General features: G+C 49.6%; 1 protein-coding gene across 1 annotated transcript in view; it reads right to left on the bottom strand.

Moving 5' to 3' along the window:
* RFX2 (regulatory factor X2) overlaps positions 1 to 26,304 on the bottom strand; it is a 79,943-nt gene that overhangs the window by 6,083 nt on the left and 47,556 nt on the right. Inside the window, exons 6-16 of the mRNA XM_015420530.1 lie at positions 24,888 to 24,962; positions 19,431 to 19,612; positions 19,203 to 19,322; positions 18,295 to 18,410; positions 16,170 to 16,288; positions 15,204 to 15,316; positions 11,397 to 11,548; positions 10,140 to 10,237; positions 9,852 to 10,001; positions 6,153 to 6,361; positions 2,799 to 2,952 (exon numbers count right to left, since the gene is read on the bottom strand). Of these exons, the coding sequence (XP_015276016.1) occupies positions 2,799 to 2,952; positions 6,153 to 6,361; positions 9,852 to 10,001; positions 10,140 to 10,237; positions 11,397 to 11,548; positions 15,204 to 15,316; positions 16,170 to 16,288; positions 18,295 to 18,410; positions 19,203 to 19,322; positions 19,431 to 19,612; positions 24,888 to 24,962 (1,488 nt within the window). The remainder of the gene's footprint in view (positions 1 to 2,798; positions 2,953 to 6,152; positions 6,362 to 9,851; positions 10,002 to 10,139; positions 10,238 to 11,396; positions 11,549 to 15,203; positions 15,317 to 16,169; positions 16,289 to 18,294; positions 18,411 to 19,202; positions 19,323 to 19,430; positions 19,613 to 24,887; positions 24,963 to 26,304) is intronic.

The following is a 26,304-nucleotide window of genomic DNA, read 5'->3' as shown; positions in this document are numbered from 1 at the left end:
GCAAATGTTAAAATGGGCAATAAACATGAATACAGAAGTGACAATAGATTCTTGGGAGTACCTATGGAAACATGCATTGAAAATATCAACATGTAATAATTTCAAAGAAAATTGTTATAAGATGATGTATAGGTGGTACATGACACCGAAAAAAATTGCTAACATGAATACTAATATGTCAAATAAGTGTTGGAAATGTAAAAAAGGGGAGGGCTCTTTTTACCATATGTGGTGGACTTGTGAAAAAGCAAAAAGCTATTGGACTCAGATTCATTTGGAGATGGAAAAGATTGTAAAATCTACATTTAAAAAAGAACCAGAACTTTTACTTTTGGGACTGAATTTGGAGAATATTAATGTGCATAAAAGAACCTTGATGTGGTATATGGTGACAACAGCTAGAATTACATATGCGCAGTGTTGGAAACAAAAAGAAGTCCTGAAGATTGAAGACTGCATAAAGAAATTATTGTTTGCAGTTGAAATGGACAAAATGACAAGAAAATTAGATAATAGGGAAGCAGAAGGATTTTATAATGACTGGAGAGATTTAAAAGAATACATAGAAAAATATTGGGAACTAAAGGACAATTTGTTTTGCTTTAATACTTATTAAGCATAGAATAGAAGCAAAAGTTACCTAATGATTTTAAGAATGAAATATATAAAAATAGAAGAAAATATTGAGCAGGAGGTCGGAACACTGTGGGAAGCCATATATAAGGGAGGGGGAAAGGGAGGGGGAAGGATGTAACAGGGATTAAGTCAAGAAATTTAAGGTTGATTATGACGAGAATAATATGGATAATGTAAGGTTGAACATGAATGTTTATATCCTGAATAAAAATTTTACAAAAAAAAAAAAAAAAGAGAATGCCAGATTAGTTGCTGTCTTGGCATTGTCCCCAACCAAAAGCCCAGCGGAACATCTCCGCCTTACAAGCCCTGCGGAAAGGTAACGGATCCCGCGGGGGACGGCAGAGAGTTCCAGCAGGTGAAAAGGCCCTGGCCCTGGTTGAGGACAACGGCCGGAGTGTAATGCTCTGTTGGGGGCATGCTGAGAGATTTAGGGAGTGGTCACACCTGCCGGTTGAAGCAGAGGGGAAGGGAGGCTATTTCCTCCGGAGGAATTTGACACGCAGTTGCGAGATCACACCTCCCTTTGTAGCTGTGGGCTTAGCCCGTCATTGTGTGATCAGACGCAACTGTGGGTGAGTCGCTGGGTTTTTTGATGCCGTTTGTTTCCCATGTGCATAAATGATGAATTGCACCTCCACACTGCGGGCCCCCTATGGAGTATGGGATGATGCACACACTGTGAAAGGGGGGGGGGGGGGAATAACGGCACATAGTAACCCGTTTACTACTGGACTTTCCCCGGTGTCTTTTAACTCCGCTTCCGTGGCAGAGCAGAACGGGTTGCTGACGACTGCGGGACGCTTCCCAGATACTGCTGTCTGAGCGCTCCCTTCAGAGCCGTCAGGCACTAGCGCCTATGTTGGATCTAAAGGTGCATATGATCACAGCCATACTGATATATATCCCACTTCACCACTGCCTGATCACACAAAGCTGCCTTCAATCCAGCGAGTCCAAAATGGCACCCTCTAACCTGCAGGAGGGTCTGAGATCATTTCATGGGAGAGGCTAGAGACTCAGAAGAAGAGGAGATTGGATTTAGACCCCGCCCTCCACTACCCAAGGGAGTCTCAGAGCGGCTTACAAACTCCTTTCCCTTCCCCTCCCCACAACAGACACCCTGTGAGGCAGGTGGGGCTGAGAGAGCTCTGACAGAAACTGCTCTTTTTCAAGGACAGCCCTTGTCAGAACTACGGCTTGCCCAAGGTCACCCAGCAGGTGCAAGTGGAGGAGTGGGGAATCAAACCCAGCTCTCCCAGATTAGAGTCCGCGCACTTAAACCACGACACCAAACTGGCTCTCTTAACAACGACACCAAACTGACTCAGCCTTGGGATCTTCTGCATGCAAACCATGCCTAGCCTCTCCACTGAGCCGTGGTGCCTGCAGCTCACAAGAGAAGTGTACTGCTGGGGACTGTCTGCCCGTGGGACCTGACCCCTATCAAGGCAGTCGCTGGGCCTCGTCTCGGGAACATCTGCTGGGACTGGCAGCCCCTCAGGCTGGAAGGGGCCCCTCCCAGCCGCGTTTCCCAAACTCCCTAAATAGTCAAGATTGCATACTATTTTTTAAAAAAAAATCTTCTAAGCCACTTTAAGGGAACTTCTCATCTATAAAAGTAGGATACAAATAAATAGAACATCTTCCGAAAATGGAAATGCTGAGCCCGAGCCTGGGACATTCCTCAAGCAAGCCGGGCCCCTCTGCTGTTGAGGTACTGTCCCTCAGCAGAAACCGATCTAGGACAGGGAAGCCGCAGAGTGTGCCATCTCAAGACGTGCATTTATGGTCACCCGGTAAGGTTGTCGAGGCGAGAGAGGAGCAGAGGTGGTTTGGTCACCACCTGCCTCTGCGTAGCAACCCTGGACCTCCTCGGTGGTCTCCCATCCAAGTTCTAACCAGGCCTGACTGTGATTAATTCCCGAGGTCTGATGAGACTGGGCTGAGCTGGGTCATCCAGGTCAGAATTGGGAAGACCAAGATTCAAATCCCCCCCCCCTTCGAGCGGGATACCCCTTGGCAGCCACGGCCTCCGCCTAATCCACCTGACAAGGTTGTTTTGAAGGCACCTCCCAGCACTGTACCACAGAGCAGCCCCCCGACGACTTTTGACACCGCCTCCAATCTCTTCCCTCTCAGGGGCTGAAACCCCTTCTCACCTCTCCCATCACCGCGATCGGCGTCTCTCCCGTGGCTTGGGCCACACGGTGCTCCACCAGGTAAAACATGTATTCGTCGTAGAGCAGACGGATCAGGTGGAAGGAGCCAAAACTGGCGGCACTGCGCAGAGTGAGGTCTCGGATCACCATGGAGCTGTTGGGGGGGGGGAGAAACACGAAGCCGTTTCACGTGGGCCGTGGCCGGGTCATAGAACTTGCAGCTGCAAACAGTTTGTGCCGGGCTGGGCAAACACATCCAGGAAGAGGACCCCATCGAGGGTGACTCGCTGCAAGCTAAATGGAGCTTCCAAGTATGGGGGGAGAAGGTGGAAAGTGCTGTCGAGGCACGGTTGACTCATGGCAACCGTGTTGGGTTTTCAGGCTAAGGGTTGGTCTGCCGTCGCCTGCCTCTGCATAGCAACCTCGGACTTCCTTGGGGGTCTCCCCCCAAGCTACTAACTGGGGCTGACTCTGCTTAGCTTCTGAGATCTGATGAGATCAGGGTGGCCTGGGCCGCCCAGGACAGGCCCAAGTACAGAAGTAGTCGAGCACTAACTGTCAGTTGCTGAGGGCGAGGGGGAACAAGCAGTGGTTAGAGGGCTGTAAGCCTTCGTGCCAGGCCTGGGGCCTTCTCAGAGACATCTGGCTGGCCACAGCTGGAAATGGGACAGGTTTTCTTTGAACCCCGATAGGTGGTTTTTAAAAAAAGTTTCCGGCCCTCTGTCTTTCATAAGCTTCAATCGAACAAAACCTGGGTTTTTCCAAAATGTACTACATCCCAAGTTGCTTTATTCTATGAGGAGGCTATGAGAAACAGCTAGCAGAGGAACAGCAAACAATTCTACAAAGAGATACTTGTCACCAGAAGCAATATCTGTATCTTGCTTGAAGTACATTTGGTGTTACAGAGGAGGGTGGGGTATCCAGGGGAAACCCAAAAGCGTTTGCTGAGAAATACTGTGCTTTTTTGCCTTCAAGGTGTTTTTTAATACATGTTTTTCGCAAAAAGGTTATACCTCTCCACTCGGGTTGCCAATCCCCAGTTGGGGGCAGGGGACCCCCTGGTTTGGGGGCCCTCCCCACCGCTTCAGGGTTATCAGAAAGTGGAGGTGTGAATGTTCACTGGGCACTCCATCATACCCTATGGAGACCAGTCCCCATAGGGAAAATGGAGAATCGATATGTGGGTCTCTGGCGGGCTGTTTTTTGAGGTGGAGGCACCAAATTTGTAGCATAGCATCTGGTGCCTCTCCTAAAAAAATCCCCCAAGTTTCAAAAAGATTGGACTGGGGGTCCAATTCTGTGAGACCCAAAAGAAGGTGCCCCTATCCTCTGTTATTTCCAATGGAGGGAAGGCATTTAAAAGAAATGCGGTCCCTTTACATGTGACAGCCAGAACTCCCTCGGGAATTCAGTCATGCTTCTTCCCACCCCTCTCTCCCGGAGGCTCCTGATAGGTCCCCCACCAGCTTGCCAGTCTCACCTGGAAACTCTACTCCCCACTCTACTTCCTCCACTATGCCCAAGGTGTCTTAGAAAATAAGGACTAAAGCACAAACTTTAACGTCATCTGGATACGATCATTCTGCCATGGAACCTCGCTGGGTGACCTCGGGCCAGTCACACACTCTTGGCCTAACCTACCTCATAGGGTCGTTGTGAGGATAAAATAGAGGAGAGGAGAATGATGCAAGCCGCTTTGGGGTCCCCACTGAGGAGAAAGGCGGGGTACAAATGATATATTCGAATCAAATGAGAGTCCCTAACATTGTTCACATAGAAGTTCAAACAGCAATTTTACGAAGGGTCGTTTGAATCATGCCAGGTTTGCTCTGAGGTCTAGGGAGCACTGGGTTCAAAGCCCTACTCAGCCATGAAGCCTGGGTGGACGAGGGGCCAGGTAATCATAATCGACCAGGCCTACCTCACAAGATTGTTGTCGAGGATCAAACACAAGGGAACGTCAATATTTCTAAAGACTAAAATTTGTAAGTCGTCAAATAGAGAAAACGTATAAATTTTTAAGACAATTATAGAACCAGTCTATACTTTTAACAAAAAAAGGAGTTTATGGCATTATCTCAGCAACCTCTATACTTGAATCCTCATATTTGTATATTCCCTGCCTGTTTAATAAAATCTTTATTCTGTTTTTGAAAGTTAATCTGTCTCAAGGGGCATTTCACAAGGGTTTATATAAAACAGGACAGCTCCTGTCTTTCCCTCAAGTGTACTGGGTCTAAAGCCGAAACAAATATCTGTGGCAGGGTGGGACAAACAAAGAAGAAATACACGCTACTGGAGGGCAACTCATTTACTGAGGGAAACTAAAATATTTTTGGCAGGAAAATTCTGTCATATTTATAGCTCTTTTTTTAGTTACAAGAATACACTAGTTCTATACTTGTTTTATAAATTAATACATTTTCTTTGTTTTACTTGGCTTGAAGTTCTTTGTCTCTACCTTTGAATGATTCAGATGTTTCTGGGGAATCAAATGTTTAATATGGTCAAAGACCCATCAAATAACCTCCAAAGCCATGAAAACAGACAGAGCATACAATTCAGCCAAATACCCCTTATAAAACCTTAAGCATAAAACTAAACTAGGCATTTCCATCTAAAAATTGTCGGCAATATCTTATGGCCTTCACAGCAATTGATTCCTGTCGGCTAAAAGCTTGTCTAAGTAAAAACTACTAATATTTCTCCCCCGGGAATTGGAGACAAACTGGTGCTAAATAAACAGAACGAAAGTTCTGGCAAAGTTTACATTTGAAAAGAACATGTTCTGGTTTAATGATAGGACTGCCAAGTCCCCCAGGGGGGCGGGAGTTTTCCTGCCCAAAGGGCTCCCAACCCACCGGTCCGCATCTGGCCGGTGGAGGGAACCCCACCCCCAAAGTGCCCAGATTGGGCCGACGTGCCAGGAGCGATGATGTCGCCCGGAAGTGACGTCATTGCGCTGGGCACGTCGCCGGGCGATGCTCTAGCAATCAGCCTGAAAACTCTATGTTACCATAGAGTTTTCAGGCTGATTGCTAGAGGTCGCCCGGTGACGTGCCCAGTGTGATGATGTCACTTCCGGCCGACGTCATTGCAGCGCACACGTGCTACACGCCTGCGCAAATGTCCCGGGCTGGGACCAACTCTCCCCCACTGCGCCAGACAAGACAGCTGGCAACCCTATTTAATGACATTGCGCCTTCTGCTGTTTACTATTTCTGAAAAATGCATTTTTATGCAACTTTGTATTCTAATGTTCTCAAAATTAAATTTAAATCTATACATATGTAAAAAAAATGGGAACGACATCTGCTTCCCCTCTCGTGTGGGGAACGGAGGGAGGGTTACCTGTAGAAGGACCACTTCAGCAAGAACTGCCGGGCTGCCTTCGGGAAGCTGGGCCCCCCTTCGTGCTGCTTCAGCACCTGGGTCACGACGCTGTCGAGCCAGCTGGCCCACTGGTCCAAGGAACTCTGCTGCTGGAGGGTCATCTTGAAATCCTGCTCCAGCTTCTGCACCAGGCCCTCTTCACACTGGCACACCCACGAGGCTTGCTCCTGGCCGGGGCAGAGGGACAGAGAGGGACGCCCCCCGTTCACGTTTCTCAGCTCTTCCGTCGCCGGGCTCGAGAGCATGTGACAATATTTATTCCACACCTTTATATGGAATGTAGGGATGCCAGCCTCCAGGTGGGACCTGGGGATCAATGCTCCCCCTAAGCGGTGGAGTCTTGTGAGCAAAAATTCCACTTTGTGAGCTACTGGCATTAAGAACAAGGGATTGGATTTATACCCCGCCCTTCACTACCCAAGGGAGTCTCAGAGCGCTTACAAACTCCTTTCCCTTCCCCTCCCCACAACAGATGCCCTGTGAGGAAGAAGAGGAAGAAGAGATTGGATTGATACCCCGCCCTTCCCTACCTGAAGGTGTCTCAGAGCGGCTCACAAACTCCTTTCCCTTCCCCTCCCCACAACAGACACCCTGTGAGGTAGGTGAGGCTGAGAGAGCTCTGACAGAAACTGCTCTTTTTCAAGAACAGCTGTGCCAGAACTATGTCTTGCCCAAGGTCATCCAGCCAGGTGCAAGTGGAGGAGTGGGGAATCAAACCCGTTTCTCCCAGATCAGAGACCGCGCACTTAACCACTACACCAAACTGGCTGTGAGTGAGTGATTTGTCTGCTGGATAAATTAGATTGCTCTGGAGCCATCCTTCCTGAGCTAAGGCAAAAATGTGTGAGCCGGAGGCTAAAAAAACCTGTGAGCTAGCTCACACTAACTCAGCTTAGAGGGAACACTGCTGGGGATCCCCTGGAATAAAAACTCATCTCCAGACCACAAAAATCAGTTCCCCGGGAGGAAACGGATGCTTTGGAGGGTGGCCTCTACGGCACTGGACCCCACTGAGGTCCCCCGTCCTCCCCAGGCTCCAACCCCAAATCTCCAGGAGTTTCCCAACCTGGATCTGGAAACCCTAAAACCCCCCCCATCCCCCGCTGATGGACAGAAGGGACCTGGGCAACCATAATCATAAGGTGACCCTTCCACCCAGAATGCACACAAGAAAAGCTAAGAACCACCGCAAGGATAGTCTTTGTACTGCTATTGTAAACCACTGACAACGCCAAGCAAAATAGAAGGGTTTTTAAAGAAGTGGGAATTGTGATCAACAGTCAAACTAACAGGAATTCAAAATTCTAAGAACGTTTTAGATGGCAACAATTGGCAACAATTGGCTGAATTTAAAAAAACCCCAAAAACTGCTGGAAATGAACGGATAAGAAAGGAACTAGAACCCCGCACATTCTTTCCCTTCATCTGTTTTTAATTGGTGAACTGGCCATGGTGTTTTGCTCTGTATGCCCGTTCTGCATTGTTGTATTTTTAATAAACTTTCCTTCCCTGATTGAAAAATGGGGACTGTTGATCCATCGCCTGCTTTCCCGTGATGGTTTAAGGCAGGGGTCATTTCCTGCAGGAGCACACAGGAGCGGAGCTCCGGCAGTAAAGAGCCCAGGGGGCGGGCACATGCAACAAGCCCCGCCCCCTACTCCCAGCAGCCCTCAGTCAGAGCAAGAAGCAGCCAGGTAAGTTGCAGAGCCCCCCCCCAGCCCCCCAGTCCAAAACAGTCCAGTGGCACCTTTAAGACCAAGTTTTATTCAGTTACAATCTCTCCCTCCCCTGCGAGGGCATATCTGCACTCCCCCCCCCCCCCCGATAGCTGGCAATCCAAAAGAGTCCAGTGGAGCCTGAGCGGTGGGTGTTGCCTTCTGACACACTTCCGGTGATATCAGGGGGTGTGGCACATGCAAATAAATTACACTAATGAGTTATGCTAATGAGCTCCTGCACCTCTTTTTCTACAAAATGACCCCTGGTTTAAGGTAACCTCCATGTCCAGTTAATTGGGCTGGGGTGTGTGTGGAAGATGTCCTGCCCTGGTTGCTGAGTCTCCCGGGGAGGTAACATGGTTTACTACTGTGAGAAACAGGTTGCTGGACTAGACAGCTCTCTGATTGGAAGGTCTGTAGTATGGGAGTAATAGGCATGCTCTGTCTAGATCCTGCTAATAGTTGAGCCACAGCATTCTGAACCAGTCAGAGTTTCTGAGTTGATTTGGAGGGGAGACCAGTACACAGTGCATTATGGTAGTTTAGTCTCAAGGTTACTGTGGCATGGATCCAGGCAGCCAAGTCAGGTTATCAAGGTACAGGGCCATTTCAGGGGCTTCGCAGATTGTAAATAGGATCTTATTATGTCATTTCTGTACCGCTTAATGTGTCGTGTTAATACTTACGCTACGTTTCTCTTTCTTTCTGGTCGTTCCAAACTTCTACTATCCTAATGCAATAGTGATTGACCGTCCTACTCAGGTATCTAAAGAAGTGGGCATGCACATGAAAGCTTATTGCCAGAATTAAACATCGCTGGTCTTAAAGGTGCCCCGCTGCGCTCAAACTTGCCTCACTCTTGTGTAATCCACCTTGAGTTCCTGTGAGAAAGGTGGACTGTGATTAACGTAAATTAAAAAAAAATTGGTCTGGGCCACTGGGATCTATCGTCTACAGACCACACCCCAGTTCAGATTCAGCCCAATTCCCTTGTCTATTGCAGCAGTAGCTCATGAGAACGTTGCGGGGAGCTGCATAGTGGTGAAAAGACTGGGGAGAGGCCGTGGCTCAGCGGCAGAGCCTCTGCTTGGCATGCAGAAGGTCCCCAGTTCAATCCCTGGCATCTCCAGTAAAAAGAGCCGGGCAGCAGGTGATGGGAAAGACCCTCTACCTGAGACCCTGGGGAGCCATGGAGGGGGAGCTGTGGCTCAGTGGCAGAGCCTCTGCTTGGCATACAGGAGGTCCCAGTTCAATCCCTGGCATCTCCCGTTAAAAGGAACTGGCAGCAGGTGATGAGGCCCTAGAGAGCCACTTGCCAGTGTGAATAGACAATCCTGACTTGGATGGGCTAAGGGTCTGATTCAGTAGAAGGCAGCTTCATCATGTGTGTTCAGTTCAAATCTCTCACCGGGTGGACTTTAGGGCAGGCAGTCTCCCTCACCCTCTCCCTCCCATTTGGCAGAGGAGAGGAGAGAGAGAGTAAGGTATAGTGTTTAGAGCATGGGTTCTGAGTTAGAAGGCCTGAGTCCAAAGCCACACTCTGCCATTCTGGGTGACCTTGGGCCAGTCACAATCTTTCAGCCTAACCTACCTCACAGGGTTGTTGTGAGGATAGAACACAGGAGGGGAGAACTATGTAAGCCCCCCTGAGAGACAAAATAAAGCAGAAAGACCGAGAAAGCAAATGACCCTGACCTACCTTACAGGGTCACGGTCAGCACTGCAAGAAAATAGCGCATGTGCCATGGTTTGAATATATATATTTTTCCAATATATGTATACTTAAGAACACGATTATAAAGGCATAAAGCACTGGTAATAGTAACCTTCTTAACCATTTCAGAGGGAAAAAACAGTTTCTCGCAGAACGAAAAGATGCTGAGTATTCGGGGAGCGAAGAATGACGGCCCCACCCCCAAGGCGGTCTGCGAGGGGCTACCTGGACATTCGCAAAGTCTACGCGGTTGAGGTCGCTGAGCATCTGGTTGATCTGGGAGGTGTTCTGCAGGACGGCACGCGCCGCCTGAGCCAGGTGGTTGAGAGAGGTGTACCGCCGCAGGGTCTGTGCAAAGGCGCTCACCACGCCGACCTGGGGGAAGAAAGAAAAGCAAACGTGGCCAGATGCTGTGGGAGAGGACAAAGCCACGCGGCGGTCGATCTCACGTGAGGGTGTGCCTACCTCATCCGAGCAGATTATTCGTGGGCGGTGGGAGTGGCCGTCGCTTACCTTTGTCTGAACGATCTGCTGGGGGAACTCGCTCATGGCGTTGATGAGCCAGCCTTCCAGGCTCTTGGCAAAATTACGGATCGCTTGCGTCAGGGTACCTGGAGGGAACAGGATGGCGGTGGGGACAGTTTCCGGGCAAGACCTCCAAATAGGCTCTGTTTTTAAACTCACCTACATTGGCAGCTTTTGTGAGATCATTTCAGTGTTTGCAAACTTAAGACTGGAATTTAAGACGATGCTCCCCTACTGGGAAGTGACGTCTCACTGAGTTCAAGGGCTAGGGTTACTCATGACTAGACACAGTTAGGGCTCATGCCGCACCCTTGGCAGATCGCACGGGAGAACTTGCACAGAGGGAAAGACGCAGGCAGCACTTTCTCGGCCCTGGCCTGGTGGAACTCACGGAAGACATCCGTGCCCTGTGGGAGTTACTGTCTTTCCGCAGGACTTGTAAGGCAGAGATGTTCCTCCAGGCCTTTGGCCGAGGATGGCGACAGGGGGACATACGACACCTGGCACTCCCATACATTTCCCCATCCCTTGTAACCCCTGCCCCCCAAGTAGGCCGGGGAGCTGGATTTTTTTTCCTCTGGCATCTTGTATCTGTACTTTGTTCTTTTTGTCTACTGTTCTTCGTTTAAAGGTAAAGGTTCCCTTGCTCGAAAGCCAGTCGAATCCGACTCTAGGGTTGCGGTACTCATCTCCGTTTCCAAGCCGAAGAGCCAGCGCTGTCCGAAGACGTCTCCGTGGTCATGTGGCCGGCATGACTAAACGCCAAGGCGCATGGAATGCTGTTCCCTTCCCACCGAAGTGGTACCTATTTATCTACTTGCAATTTCTTGCTTTCGAACTGCTCGGTTGGCAGGAGCTGGAGCTAGAGATGGGAGCTCACTCTGTCATGTGGCACACTTGGGTCTCGAACTGCTGAACTACTGATCTTCCACAGCCTGCAGTTCAGCGTCTTAACCACTTGAGCCACCGCAGCTCCTGGGGTTCTTCGTTTAGGTGGTTGCAATCTTGTTTTTTTTAATTCAGAATTTCTTTTTTTGTCTACTGCTCTGTTGTAAGCCGCCCTGAGCCCTACTTGTAGTAAACCTAATTAATTAATTAATTAATTAAATGACATGGGTGTCAAACATTAAGGACTAGGAGCTTGATACGGAAAGAAGCCCACACAGAGATGGCCAGCAACACACAAAACACATGCTCGCGGGACGCAGAAAGGATCCCCCGACCACACCGCCCGGCGGTACTCACTGGGCACGGGCCGCAGAACATCCGGGATGAGGATCTCCACCAGGGTCTGGTACAGGATGTGGTCGCAGCTTCGCATCCACTTCATGATGGGGTCATATTTGCACATGGTGATCAGCTTGTGCCTCGGGACGACGGCCTCGCAGGGCTCTTCGCTTCGTGGGAGAGGGAGGGAAAAGAGGAAGGTCAGCAGCACCTGCTGCTTCCTGCACCTACATCCCATCCCATCCGTCACCCAGAGGGCGATTCAAGTGCGGAATCCGCTGCCAGAGGATGTAGTGAAGGCCACAGGAATAGACAGCTTTAAAAGGGGATTAGGTAGATTCAGGGAGGATAAGTCCATCAGTGGTTATCAGCCATGGTGGCTACAGGGAACCTCCACATTCAAATCCCATAGCCAGGAGGCAACATGAGGGGAAAGCCTCAGCCTCCATGCCCTGTTGTTGCCAGCCCCCCCCCCGAGAGGAACTGGCTGGCCACTCTGTGAGACACAATGCTGATGGACCACTGATCTGATCCAGCAGACCTCTTCTGATGTTCTTATGAAGAACCTCGGCCTCAATGTCCTGTTGTTGGCCCCTCCAGAGGAACTGGCTGGCCACTGTGTGAGACTATTGGTCTGATCCAGCACACCTCTTCTTCTTATGTTCTTACCCAGAATGAAAACACAGCCCAATCTGGGTATTCCAGGCAATCTGTCAGTTGTGGACACCACAGTTCTGACATGCTACTCTAGAGAACTGGCAGAGATACTTTCCTGGATGCCACCGCACCAACACACGAGCTCACCTCTCCTGTCTTCTGCTGGTGGAACAACCAGGCAGCTTATCAGCTAAGCGTGGTACGGCTGACCACCACAAACCCACTTTACTATGACATATAGTTGTCAAGGGCCCCGGTCACACGAGAGATTTTGGGCCGGGAGAGGGACGGATCGGGGGTGCAGCAAACGGGCGCGATCCCACCGCAACATCTGGGAAGCGTTGCGCACCCGTCCCTGATCCGGCCCTTCCACCCAAAATGCTGCAGCAAAAATAAACCACCTACCGAGGTGGTTCTTCCGGCAAGGCCGCATCAAGGCCGGCCGTGGGGTCGCCGGCGCGTCCTTCCGCCGGCGCATCCCCGGCTCCTGGCCGAACTGCGCATGCTCACACATGCGCAGTTCGGCAGCCTCCCCCTACCAACCGTGGCTTCCTCCCCGGCATCTGATCGTGCCGGGGAGCAACGGCGCCGCAGCTCAGGGGATCCGTGGGATCCCACTGCGGCGTCTCTATTTTGGTACGGCTCTGATTAGCCGCACTTTGCCCGTTGTTTTTTCTGCCATGTGGCAGGGACCAAGAGAGATGTTCCTGACTGCCACAATTCACTACTCCACCTCTCCTATAGGACATTTTTAATAAAGGAAATGGGGTTGTAGGTCTGACGTCTGTGAAAATTTTAGGCAGTTTTATTTCATTCTTTTCCCTATGCATTATACATTTTTAGGGCACTGTTTTAAAATTCTGTAATCCGCCTGGAGTCTGAATGAGAACGGCAGACTATAAATGAAGCATCTAAATAAGCAAGCAGCCTATCAGCTATGGACTGATGAACAGAATAACAGAATCTGCTACGTGCAGCCAGCAAAGAGATGTTCCTGGCTGCCATTTGCTCCTTCAGCTTCCCAAGAGCCACTACGAAAGCAATTCAAAATACTGGTAAAACGAGATCATTCTACTTCCAACGGTCCTTGTATTTATAATAGTTAACTGGAAGCCACTGTGGTTTTACACATTTGAGTGACTCCAAAGAGCATCTGAGCATATGCAGCGTTATCCTTCCCAGCACTCGCATGACTTAGGCTGAGAGGATGTGACTGGCCCAAGGTAACTCAATAAGCTTCTACGGCAGACTGGGAATTTGAACTCGGGTCTCCGAGATCTTAATCTGACCCTAACCCTGTTCCACCACACGATAAAGATTTTGGCTTTACACCCAGTTTGGTGTAGTGGTTAAGTGCGCGGACTCTAATCTGGGAGAACCAGGTTTTATTCCCCACTCCTCCACTTGCACCTGCTGATGTGACCTTGGGTCAGTCACAAGCTCTGGCACAGCTGTCCTTGAAAAAGAGCCGTTTGTGTCAGAGTTCTCTCAGCCCCACCCACCTCACAGGGTGTCTGTTGTGGGGAGGGGAAGGGAAAGGAGGTTGTAAGCCGCTCTGAGACTCCGAGTGAAGGGCGGGGTATAAATCCAATCTCTACTCTACTCTACTACTTATTTGACAAGCAGCCAATACAGCAACATTGAAAAATAGTGGGTCATATTGCATCAGACTAGAAGAAGAAGGGATTGGATTTATACCCCACCCTTCACTACCTGAAGGAGTCTCAGAGCAGTTTCCCAATCTCCTTTCCCTTCTCCTCCCCACAACAGACACCCTGTGAGGTAGGTGGGGCTGAGAAAGCTCTAACAGAACTGTCCTTGAGAGAACAGCTCTGAGAGAACTTATGACTGACCCAAGGTCACACCAGCTGGCTGCATGTGGAGGTGTGGGGAATCACCCTTCACTACCCGAAGGAGTCTCAAAGTGGCTTACAATCTCCTTTCCCTTCCCCTTCCCACAACAGACACCCTGTGAGGTAAGTAGGGTGAGAGAGCACTGAGAGAACTGCCCTTGAGAGAACAGCTCTGTGAGAACTCATGACTGACCCAAGGTCACACCAGCAGCTGCATGTGGAGTGTGGGGAATCAAACCCGGTTCTCCCAGATTAGAGTCAATGCTCTTAACCACTACACCAAACTGAGGAGACCTGAGTGCTAATCCTCCCTTGGCCACAAAGTTCACTGGGTGACCTTACTATCTTTCAGCCTCTGACCTCACAGAATAGTTGTGGTGATACAATGGACAACTATGCTCCTCAGCTCCTCGGGGGGACAAAAGGATCCGAAACGTGGTGCGTTTTCTGGTGGGCCCAGTAAAATTCCGGCCGGCTTGGCAAACCCTCCATTGTCATTCAAATGAAACACCATCATCCCCAAAGAGAGTCACCACAGCTAAGAGCCAGTGTGGTGGACGGGTTACAGTGCTCTTTTTCAGCCTTGCTGCTTTGCAGGGTTGTTGCGAGGAGAAAACAGGGAAGAGAGAACAATGCTGGCTGCCCCAAGCTTCTTGGAGAAAGGATAGAATGTCAACGTACTCGACGGAAAAGGTACTAAGCGGCTTAGCCGAAGAGCAGGACTCAGTCTTCCCGGATATACTTCATTTTTGTTTCCCCTTAATTAAATCCAAACAACCATTGACCCTATAAACTTGTTTTTCCTGTTTTGTCTCCACATATCTTAAAATATCTTCATCATGTTACGTGCTAACTTGCTGTTCAGCCTCTGTCTATAAGTCCGAACCTTCCATTTCTGCATCTGAGGAAGTGTGCCTGCACACAAAAGCTCATACCCTGAACAAAACTTTGCTGGTCTTAAAGGTGCCACTGGACTCTAAAGGTGTTCCACCAGTGTTCCCTCTAAGCTGAGTCAGTGTGAGCTAGCTCACAGCCTTTTAGCCTCCGGCTCACACATTTTTGTCTTCGCTCAGGAAGGAGGGCTCCAGAGCAAACTAATTTATGCAGTACCCAAACCACTTGCTCACAACTTTAATGCCAGTAGCCCACAAAGTAGAATTTCTGCTCACAGGACTCCACAGCTTAGAGGGAGGACTGTGTTCCACTGCTTCAGATCAATACAGCTGCCCACCTGGATCTTCCTGCATGTATAGTTTTCCATTCATTTATATTTCAGTGCCAAGAGAGATTGCCTGCTAAAGATGGGGTGTTTTACCTGGCAGGGACGGAGGAGGCCGATTCGCTGGTGGGGGACTTGCAGTTCCAGAAGGATTGCCAAAGCTTCTCGATATAGTGGAACTGGAGGTTTGTTACCACGTCGATGCTGGCCTAAGAAGGCAGAGACAAAGCGTAACACACCCTCAGAGATGGCAAACCATCGTGTTGTATAAATTTAATTCCAGTAAAAAAAAAAAAGTCAAAATGAGGAGGAAGATCCTTAGTGTTTTATTGCAACAGAACACTTGAAAACAGTTAGGCCAAACTAGCCCATCAAAATTGGCTGCTTTCTGAACACAATCAGGAAGTACATGAGAATTTATACTCAAAATGACATAATTTTTAAAAACAAAATTCAAAACGTATAACTGGTTACAAAGGACACTGCGTCATTTGACTAATAATCTACTCATTGGTCAGTTATGGAAAACCTACATACCTACATAGTATCTTAAGTGTTTACTTAATCTAACCTGAATAACATTAGCCAAGGATCCTTTATACCCAAACAAAAAGTGGGTTTTTTCCTGATATGAAGCTAAAAGCCTTCTTGACCCAGACACTGCAAACCTCTTAGCCTAAACAACTAAAAACTAAACAACTAAAAACTCTATACCATGAACTCTATACCTATCTTCTATACCAAAAGAATGTTGTTCTCTTGTCTGCTAGGATCAGCTAGCATCAGAGGGAAAAAGATAATCCAACTTGGAAAGGAAAGGCCTACTAATTAGCAGGTTTTCATTACATTCTAATAATATCTTACTTATAAAAAGAATCTATAAAACCAAGAAAATATGAATAATCAGAAACAAACCTTTATATTCCCATTCATACTACAATCGTGGCTTCCCTCCCAACAAACGAAGAGAATCACTGCTCAGGAAGGAGCACTCGCCCCACCCGCTGGGTCCCACAGAGGTGCCACCAACTGGCACTGCCAGGGCAGCGGTCAGACAGTCACCTCACAGTGGCGCCTGTAGAGCAGCTGAAGGGATTTGAGGTCGTTCAGGGTGATCCCCTCCTGCAGAAGAGCGTTTTCCAAGTCGAGGGCTGGGAAATCCGGAAGGACGCGGGCGACATCTGGGGTTGGGGAGGGGAAAAGACACAGCTGTGAGAAACACAGGCAGCCTGGCCCAATATCAGGCAGAAGGGAACACGGCGGGACAAACCACAGTGGTTTGATCTTTTTTAAAAGGGAATATTGACCTCATTCCCCCCCTGAATCTCTCCTGAGATTCAGAGAGATTCTCAGAAAGGGGCGAAACTCTGAGATTAGGCCAAACCTAATCATGTTTTTTAAAAAACTGGCCGCACAGAGTCCCCCTTGGGCTTTTTGGGTCATGGAAAGACCCCATGCCACTGCGAGCAGAATGGACCCGCAAGATCCAACCATATATATATATATGATCACTACCAAGTCCAAAGCCATCCCACATGAGAGCTGGTGGGGTAGACCGGTTAGAGGAGGACAGGGCAGACCCCAGCTTAAAACCCCACTCAAATACAAAGCCTGAGTCAATCAGTCTCTCTCGGCCTATCCTACCTCACAGGGTTGTTGTGGGGCCAACTCAGAGAAGGGGAGAACCCCAGAAGCTGCCCTGAGCTCCTCGGAGTCGGGCAAGATTAAAATAAGATCTACTGTCTAAGTAATTCCTGGGATGCAATTTTCCAAAGGACAGGAATGCTTCCTCTGAAATGGATCATTCATGACACTTAAGATGGGGGGTGGCTGGGGGAGAATCGGCTTTTTGAAGATGTGCACAAGAGAATCCCCCCCCCGACGGCAAAAGCATAGAATTAGTACAGCAAGGAACAGGCTGGGCTGCATCCTCCACTTGCAGGGAGGGTTTTTTTGTTTTTTTTAAGCCAAGGAAAAGCATTTAAAAATAGCACACACACCCCTGCCGAAGCATGAACAGCTACAGGGTGTTCTACCATCTCTTCCATGTGCAGACTACCAGTTTGGTGTAGTGGTTAAGTGCGCCGGACTCTAATCTGGGAGAACTGGGTTTGATTCCCCACTCTAGTCAGCTTTTATTGGCATAAAACAATACCTTAAAAGAGGGTTACTATAAAGAAAATATACATATAAAACTATACATATAAAACCAAGTATTTTGCAAACTACATAATATTGCATAATGTTACATAAAACAATTTGTTACAAAGTGTTGCTCCTTTTGATAGTTTTTCCTGACATAGCTTTATAGCTGATTGTAAAAACATGGCTACCTTCACCAATATTTCAGGAGCGGAGTCCTTCAGGAGACGGTGCACTTTTAAAGCATCAGGAAGGTCCGTCATGTTGGCTAAGATAGGGTTTAAATATCTAAAACGTATATCCACATAAAACTGACAGTGCAAACAGATATGTGGAACTGTCTCGATGCATCCAGAGTTACAATGGCGAAGTCTAGCCGTATAGGCTATAATATCGTATCTCCCGTGCAAGACTGCTGATGGTAGTGTATTGAATCTTGCTAGTGAATGACTCCCCACTCCTCCACACACAAGCTGTCGAACTTAAAGGTAAAGGTAAAGGTTCCCTTGCTCGAAAGCCAGTCGAGTCGAACTCTAGGGTTGCGGTGCTCATCTCCGTTTCAAAGCCAAAGAGCCAGCACTGTCCGAAGATGTTTCCGTGGTCATGTGGCCGGCATGACTAAACACCAAGGCGCACGGAACGCTGTTACCTTCCCACCGAAGTGGTACCTATTTATCTACTTGCAATTTCTTGCTTTCGAACTGCTAGGTTGGCAGGAGCTGGAACTAGAGACGGGAGCTCACTCCGTCATGCGGCACACTCGAGTCTTGAACTGCTGAACTACTGACCTTCCACAGCCTGCAGTTCAGCGTCTTAACCACTTGAGCCACCGCAGCTCCTGTTTTAGGCCTTTCCTAAAACTGGAGACATGTCACACAAGCCAATCAAGAAATAAAATCTTCCTTCCATTGCAACGGTTGATGAGGGGACCCCCACTGTCAGCGCAGCAAGTAGGTAACCGTCTTAATATGTAAGGGCATCTACAATCAGAGATTACGTTCTATGGATTAAAATTTGTCGTGTGGCTCAGCGGTTATCCCCTCACCTATGAACTGCTGGTGATGCTGACTTTGGGCGGCGACCGACTGCTCTGGGGTGGCATGAAGGCTGCTGTTGGAACCCCCCTCGGCCACGCCGTCCAATTTCTGGGCCGGTCTGTATCTGGAGGGAAGGAGAAAATCCGTAACTGCCCAAACACACTTTGGAGACACTCTTACTCATTCTGAACACAAACCGAACTCTTGACGTTCACAGACACACGTCAGACATTAACATTAAAAAAAAAACCCTTCTGGAAAGGAAGGGGAAGGGTTTAAACTTTCCCCACTTCCAGAGGCCAGGGGCTCCTGAGGATAATGGCCACTATACCAAAAAAGTTCTCAATGCTATTCTTATCCCTACCATTGAAGGCACTGTAAGCCGGGCCTGTTGTTCTGATCACAGCGGACATGGGGGTCAGTCTGGTGTCGTGGTTAAGACTCTGATCTGGGAGAACCGGGTTGGATTCCCCACTCCTCCACATGCAGCTGGCTGGATGACCTTGGGCAAGCCCTAGTTCTGATAAGAGCTGTTCTCTCAGGAGCAGTTTCTCTCAGAGCTCTCTCAGCCCCATCTACCTCACAGTGTGTCTGTTGCGGGGAGGGGGAAGGGAAAGGGATTGTAAGCTGCTCTGAGGCTCCTTCAGGTAGTGAAGGATGGGGTATAAATCCAATCTCCTCTTCTCAAGGAGAAAGGCTGCATTTTAAACCCCACTTACCACCACCCCACCCCCATTGCACACACACTGTTTCGGGCTGAGGGTCTTCCACTCTGACCTCATCGCTCCCCCCACCCAAAGTGTCTGGCTGTACATCTGACCCGTCCTCGGCATCTGAGATGCGGCCACACATTACCAACACTTCCACGAGGACTAGCAACTTGCACACGTGGTTGTGATTCTATCGGAGCGTGTACCTTTGCTTTTGGTGAACCGGCTGCTGCCTCATGGCCATGTACTGAGTGTCTTCCTGTAAGCGATTGAGGGGGGAGTCCGGTTTGAGGCGGATGCCGTAGTAATGATACTTGGAGTTACCCCTGGAGATTAAAACAGAGACGTGTTTATAAGCCGATGCCTCCAAGAGGCCACTTCATCGTTGAGGAGAACGTTCCCCCCCCGCCGCCGTTATCGCTCCCGTGGCCAACCTCGTGCCAAGCCGGCGTGTCCGCAGCCCCATGAAGACGGAGCGGATCAGCTTCCCGAAGGAGGCGGCGTTGACCGGGTCCAGCTTGTGCTCCTGGCAGTGGCGCAGGTAGTGGTTGTAGAGAGAGCTTCTTGGCAGGCTTACGCCTTCGGCCGTCTCGTAATTATCCAGCAGCCACTGAAGCTACACAGGAGGAGGAGAGAATTGGGGGGGAGGGGAGAGAATTCGATTGACAGTGGGCACTCGGGACATGCTTTGTCGGACGCGCACGGGCAGAAACTGCCAGACACGGGGTCAGGATGACAGTCCGTCCTGGCCAGCACTACCTACTCTGTTTGGTAATGGTCCTCTGAGGTCTACAGTGGAAAAGCCTTCCCCGGCACTTGCAACCTGAGATCCTGTAACTGGGGGTGGCTGGGGCCAAAACAGGGACCTTCTGTATGCCCAAGCAGGTGGCCTAATGCTCACGGATGGCTGGACTGGTTAAAAGTGAAAGAGGATAATGTCAAATGTGTGTCCTGAACGTACAAAGTTGCCTTATATTGGTGTGGCCCTTGGTCCATCTCCCTCGGTACTGCTTACATTGACCGGTAACTGTGGTACAGGGTCTCAGGCAACAAGAGGGTCCTCCCCAACATCAGGGGACCTTTAAGTGGCAATCGAACCCAGGACTTCCCGCATGCAAAGCCGGGGCTCCCAGCTTTCCTACGTGACTTGAACCAGCGGCTTCTCTTCTTATAGCTCCTCCTCTCTACCTACGAGACCCCAGCTGCGGTATTTGCGTTGCCAACTTTTGAAACACTCTCGGCTCCAACACCTTTGTAGCTGCAGCCCTCCAAAGGCTCCGGAAGGAGGGGGACTTTCTCAGCAGCCTACTTTCGATCCTTTTAAATGAGATCCTTTCGAGCTGGACACTGAACTTGGAGCCTGGAGCGTGCAAAGGAGATGTGCGACCACTGAGCCGCTGCCTCTTGGGCTCACACCAGGAGACCATTGCTGCTGAGGTTTGTTCACAAAACCAAAATAAGACCTACGGTAAGTAGGAAATACCAAAAATCAGCAAATATCATGCTACAGACAATTATAAAATATCTCAACTAATTTTTATATGTTTTTTGTTTTATATTTTTACAATTTATTCACCATATATTATTTATCATATAAGCTTTAATGCATAGGAAGAATCATATATCAAAACATCTAAGTATCGCCTCTTAATATATCACAAAAGATATTGCACAACCCCTTTATTAATATCAGTCCTCCTTAATTATACAGAAGTTTTAAGAGGGAGGACTCCTTTAAGTCTATTTTGAATGAGTGCTCAGTCTTCCTCCAACAAGAGGTCCGGATATCCTTCTGTTTCAGTGTCTTCTCAGGGAGTTCAACAGATATTTCCAAGCACAAGGTTGCCAAAGACTAACATAAAAGGTAGCAAAAACAGAATAGGTTATAATACTAGCAGTCTCATAATGGACAGAGTCTCAAGAAAGTGAAAAGATCTTACCCAAAATATTTAACCAATTTTTTCAGTGAATGCTGCAAAAAGTCTCTCTTAGTGAGCTCAAAGATATATTAAGAGACGATACTTAGATGTTTTGATATATGATTCTTTCTATGTATTAAGGCTTATATGATAAATAATATATGGTGAATAAATTGTAAAATATAAAATGAAAAATATATAAAAATTATTTGAGATATTTTATCATCGTCTGTTGAGGTTTGTTCAGGAGCAAACAGCCTGGTGGGACAGCCCCAGTTTTGCTTGCAGGCGGTTCCAGGTTCAATCTCAATTTGAAGGGTCTCAGGTTTGGGGGAAAACCTTCCCCAGAGACCTTGGTGAGCTACAGCCAATCAGAGATGATCACGAGATCGACCAGTAGTCTGACTTTACAGGCCACTTAGTTTCATGAGCAGCCATCTGCCGCTGTGTCCCAGCTGGAAGGAATAAAGGCTCTGCATACAGAAAGCCCTGGGTTCGATCCCCAGCCAAAAGAATTCACAGCAGCTGTTGGGGAAAGCCTCTGTCAGACTGGTGCAGTCAACCCGAGGAGGAAATCCGGGGCCCAAAAGACCACGGGGTCTGAACTGATCAAAGCCAGATCAGAGAATCCCTTTCTCATTTTTTTTAAAAAATGCATTGTGTAAAATTTCAGCCCCATCTTTAGAAACACACATTTCAGTTCCTTCCTATTCTGTCCTGCTGTTCCACCATGAAGAACTTAAAGTAGGGGTGTCAAACGTGTGGCCCGGGGGCCGGATCAGGCCCCTGGAGGGCTTCTGTCAGGCCTGCAGTGGAACTGGCTGTCTTCTGCATCTTCTTCCAGTTCTGCTGCTGCTGCGTCATTGTAGGTTTGCAGCTTACAGATACACACTTGAACGGCATACTCAAGATTGCAACAGCACAGACATTTTGATGCAATGATTCAGAGCGAGAGGTGTCAATTATCAGACACTGGTCCCGGTCACACAAGCCGGATGATCCACTGCTGAAGGGCGGCAAATCAGAGCCGGAGCAAAAAGAACTGTGGGAGCGCGATCCGACGTGCCCCCGCAGCTCCGTGCTCCATGCCCCGGCAGGTGATCACACAGTGCACAGCAAACCAGCAGTGGCGCAGTTGTGCGCATGCGTGGGATGGGGAACGGCGCCGGCTGCGCCGGCCTACCGGCGCTTCCCCAACCAGACGCCTTCTGTTGGCCCGCATCATCCGGTAGGTACTGCTGTTTTGCTAGTACCTTTTTGATGCGCGTTTGTGGGCCTAAGGGACGGATCGGGGACGGGTGCGCGCCGCTTCCCAGATGTTGCGGTGTGATCGCGCCCGCTTGATGCACTCCCGATCCGTCCCTCTTGTGGATCAAATCCTCCCGGATGACCGGAACCACTGTTAAATAGAGAAGAAGAGAAGAGATTGGATTTATACCCCGCCCTTCACTTGGAGTCTCAGAGCGGCTTACAATCTCCTTTCCCTTCCCCTCCCCACAACAGACACCCTGTGAGGTGGGTGGGGCTGAGAGAACTCTGACACAAATGACTCTTTTTCAAGGACAGCTGTGCCAGAGCTTGTGACTGACCCAAGGTCACATCAGCAGGTGCAAGTGGAGGAGTGGGGAATCAAACCCGGTTCTCCCGGATTAGAGTCCGCGCACTTAACCACTACACCAAACTGGCACTACACCAAATAGACAAAATATTGCAAGACTGCGAAGCATTACATGTTTAAACCCTTTGTGTTTGTGTCCTTTATAAAGTTGATATCTCCGCCACCTGGCATTACATTTTATGACACACGTGGCCTAGCCCAACAAGGTCTCATTTATGTCAAGTCCGGCCCTCGTAACAAATGGGTTCAAAACCCCTGACTTAAGGACTAGGAGCATGACGTTTTTATATGAAGAAGCCCTGGCTGAGAGGGAGAGGCGCTATCAGAAGTCAGAGAGATTTTGAAGTTACCGAAGATGGAGAAAAGCATGCGCACGAGGAACGCCTTCCCGAGGCAAGGGGGCTGGGAGGAGAGCGTGTCAGGGACAAAGCCAGAGCGCACAGCATGCAAGGGAGCTCATGTGCCATTGCAGCCGGGTGCTTGTTTAAAAGGGGGAGGCTCGGCGAGTAGCTTGTTCAATGCGGGAAGACCTTTGCCGTTCTCTCTGAGCCATTCGAGGCACCTGCTTGTCTTACTGCTGTGACGTCTGGACCGTGCTCCCTTGTGGTGGCAAAACAGTCTCAAACCCAGGACTCCCGCACAAGGTGCAGGGATCTTCCTCTCCACTGAGAGGGGGGCACTGCTGGGTTCCCTCTGTGCTGGGATTCAGCACCCCCTCCGTTGTGTATTGCGATGGAACTGTCATGCTGAGCTTCAGGCAGAGCCACATAGAAGCTCTGGTATCGTAAAATGTACGTCCTGATTGGCTGCTTCGAACAACAGGCCAATCAGAGCTGAGGATTGTTCTCAGAGGAAACAATACCGATTGGTCCTTATGTATTAATGGTGATTGGTCCTTACCATTCGAATGGGCGTGACTTCTCCAGCCCGGGATGTTTAAAAGGCGCTCAAGCCCCTTATGTTTTCGTGTTGATTTGTCCTGGTTCAATAAAGCTGAATTCACTTGTTTAAGAGCTGCCTGAGTCTGATACATTTCACCCACCCCCAACCGCCAGGCTGCAGTAGATGCCACAGCTAACAGCTCCTCACAGGTCAGGGGATTGCAGAGGCCCAGCATCACGGCCACCTCTAGGCTGCTTCACAGTCTGCTGCCCAGGCAGAGGCTGAGCTCTCCAACGAGTTGGGCTCCCTGACTGGCTGGCTACACTGGGCTTCCTGAAAGGTTGGCTGAGGGGGTTCTTTCTCCGCTGCCCTACCAGGGGAAAGGCTTTCTCAGGGACGGCCACTACCCTATGGAATGTGCTCTCTGACGACACCTGCGCCCTGTGGGGCTGGCTTCGTTTCCGCAGGGCCCGTAAGGCCCAATTGTTCAGGCTGGCCTTCGCGGTTTTAGCCAGGTGATCTGGGCCGGTTTGACAGAAGTAGGAGAGCTATAGAGGCTTGCCAACCTCCAGGTAGTGGCTGGAGATCTCCTGCTATCAAAACTGATCTCCAGGCATCAGAGATCAGTTCACCTGGAGAAAGTGGCCGCTTTGGAAGGTGGAATCCGTGACACTAGATGCCACTGAAGTCCCTCCCCTCCCCAAAGCCCACCCTCCTCAGGCTCCACCCCAATATCTCCAGGTATTTCCCAGGCTGGAGTTGGCAACCCTCGTGCTGAATCAAATATTGTATACGTTATTATTTGATTTTGTTGGTTTTTAACTTATTTATTAGGCTGTTTTGAGTGTTGTAAGTTGCCACGAGACCTCCTGGGTGAGCGGCGACTAGAACTACCTAATCAGTCAGTAAACCCAAATAAATACCACCAGCTCTGACACCCCCACGCACGCATATTACTGGACCACAGCAGCAGCTGGTCAAAGAGCCAACGACCCTGCCCCGGGGCCACTCCAGATCTTATTGCGCCCATGGCAGAAACCCCCACCAATGTTCCCTCTAAACTGTGGAGTCTTGTGAGCAAAAATTCCACTTTGTGAGCAACTGGCATTAAAGTTGTGAGCGAGTGATTTGGCTGCTGCATAAATTAATTTGCTCTGGAGCCTTCCTTCCTGAGCTAAGACAAAAATCTGTGAGCGGGAGGCTAAAAAACTGTGAGCTAGCTCACACTAACTCAGCTTAGAGGGAACACTGACCCCCACCCACCTTGAGATGAACATGGGGCCCAACATACCCTGAAGCTCTCCTGTGCAAGACTCCCTGGAAGGGACATGCCTTCCTGGGGGGCTTGCGCAGGAGGGGTTCTGGTCCACGGAACCGCCTGCCACAATAAACCTGGTGGAGCTACGGGGCTCTCTCGGCCTGATTTTGTTGCCGGGGACGTGGCTTTGATGGGGAGGGGGAGAGGAACTTACATGGCTGTTCAGCAAGCTGCTTTTGTGTGATGTTATGCCTTCATTTTTTTGGAGGTTTTCAATCGCCATTTCAAGCTAAAAGGGCAGGAGGCCAACGGGGGGAGAGGGGGAGGAAAAAAAGAGAGAAGGGAAATCAGATACTCTGCCACAGCCAAGGACTCTTTGCCGGCATTGTTCACGAGTGCTCAGAGATCCAGGACTTCCTGTCACCGGGGCAGAGGCAGCCTTGGAAGCCACAGAGGAAAGCAAACACTGCCTGGGAGAAGGCGGGAGAGGGAGACGACATGCAGATTACGCCACGGAGGGCCTAGGCAGTTGGAGCCATCCAGCTTTGCACCACATTAAGAGGAAGGGCCGAGTTGCTAGCCCTCACCAAAGTGGAAACCAGACTTCTCAGGTGAGGATGGCCCCTGCTAAGAGCTCAGTGGTTTGCGGGGGGCACCAGCAACCAAGGGGAGAGCTCTCCCCTCCACGCGCTCTTCCAGCTCCCCCAACGGCCCTCCGGAGTTGGCGCAGAGAGACGCCAGCACTCAAGCAACCAAGAAGACCTGGGCACTTTCCCCCTGGATTATTAAGGGTGGAAGGTGGGTCGGCCCAACCTCCAGTGGAAGAGCTCCTTAACTTGGAGGGAGGCATCGAAAAATGCTCAGTGGAGTGGCCGGACAGGAGCAGGAGCCACCCCAGTGGAGAGAGAGAACCATATTAACTTGGGGGACCCCCCAATGGTTGATTCGGGGCAGAAGAACACACAGGAACACACAACGCTGCCTGATACTGAATAAGACTCTCAGTCTATCGAGGTCAGTCTTGTCTACTCTGACCGGCAGCTGGAAATAATTGGGGGGGAGAAAAACAGGTTGCTTACCAGTAACTGGTGATCTTCGAGTGGTCATCTGTGCATTCACACCAATGGAATCTAGTGCGCCTGCGCTGGATCTGCCGGTGCCGTAGAAAGCTCTCTTAAAAGGATTTTCGTGCCTGGCCCAACTGAGCATGCTCAGGAGCCCCAGTGAGCATGCCCAGAAGGACAGGCACGGACATCCCGCCAGTTCCTACCAACCGCCGCGTATCAATCTCCTAACAAAACAGGTAGAAGAAGACAGCAGCGGGGCAGGAGGGCGGGTGGTGTGAATGCACAGATGACCACTCGAAGATCACCAGTTACTGGTAAGCAACCTGTTTATCTTCTTCGTGGTCTCTGTGCTTCACACCAATGGGAGATTAGCGAGCAGTAGTTGCTTAGCCGATGATAAAACCTGACGTCCCAGACTGTCACTGGTGGACTTGCGGACGTCTAGGGCGTAGTGCCTGATGAAGGTATTAGGCGTGGCCCAGGTTGCAGCTCTGCAAATGTCTTGCAGCTGTACTCCCTTCAAGAACGCAGTGGATGTAGCGACAGCCCTGGTGGAATGAGCCC

Source organism: Gekko japonicus, unplaced genomic scaffold (genome assembly GCF_001447785.1).
Source record: "Gekko japonicus isolate JY-2015 unplaced genomic scaffold, Gekko_japonicus_V1.1 scaffold632, whole genome shotgun sequence".
Lineage (NCBI taxonomy): Eukaryota > Metazoa > Chordata > Lepidosauria > Squamata > Gekkonidae > Gekko > Gekko japonicus.
Note: the sequence above shows the minus strand (reverse complement) of the source record. Positions and strands in the feature narration are given on the sequence as shown.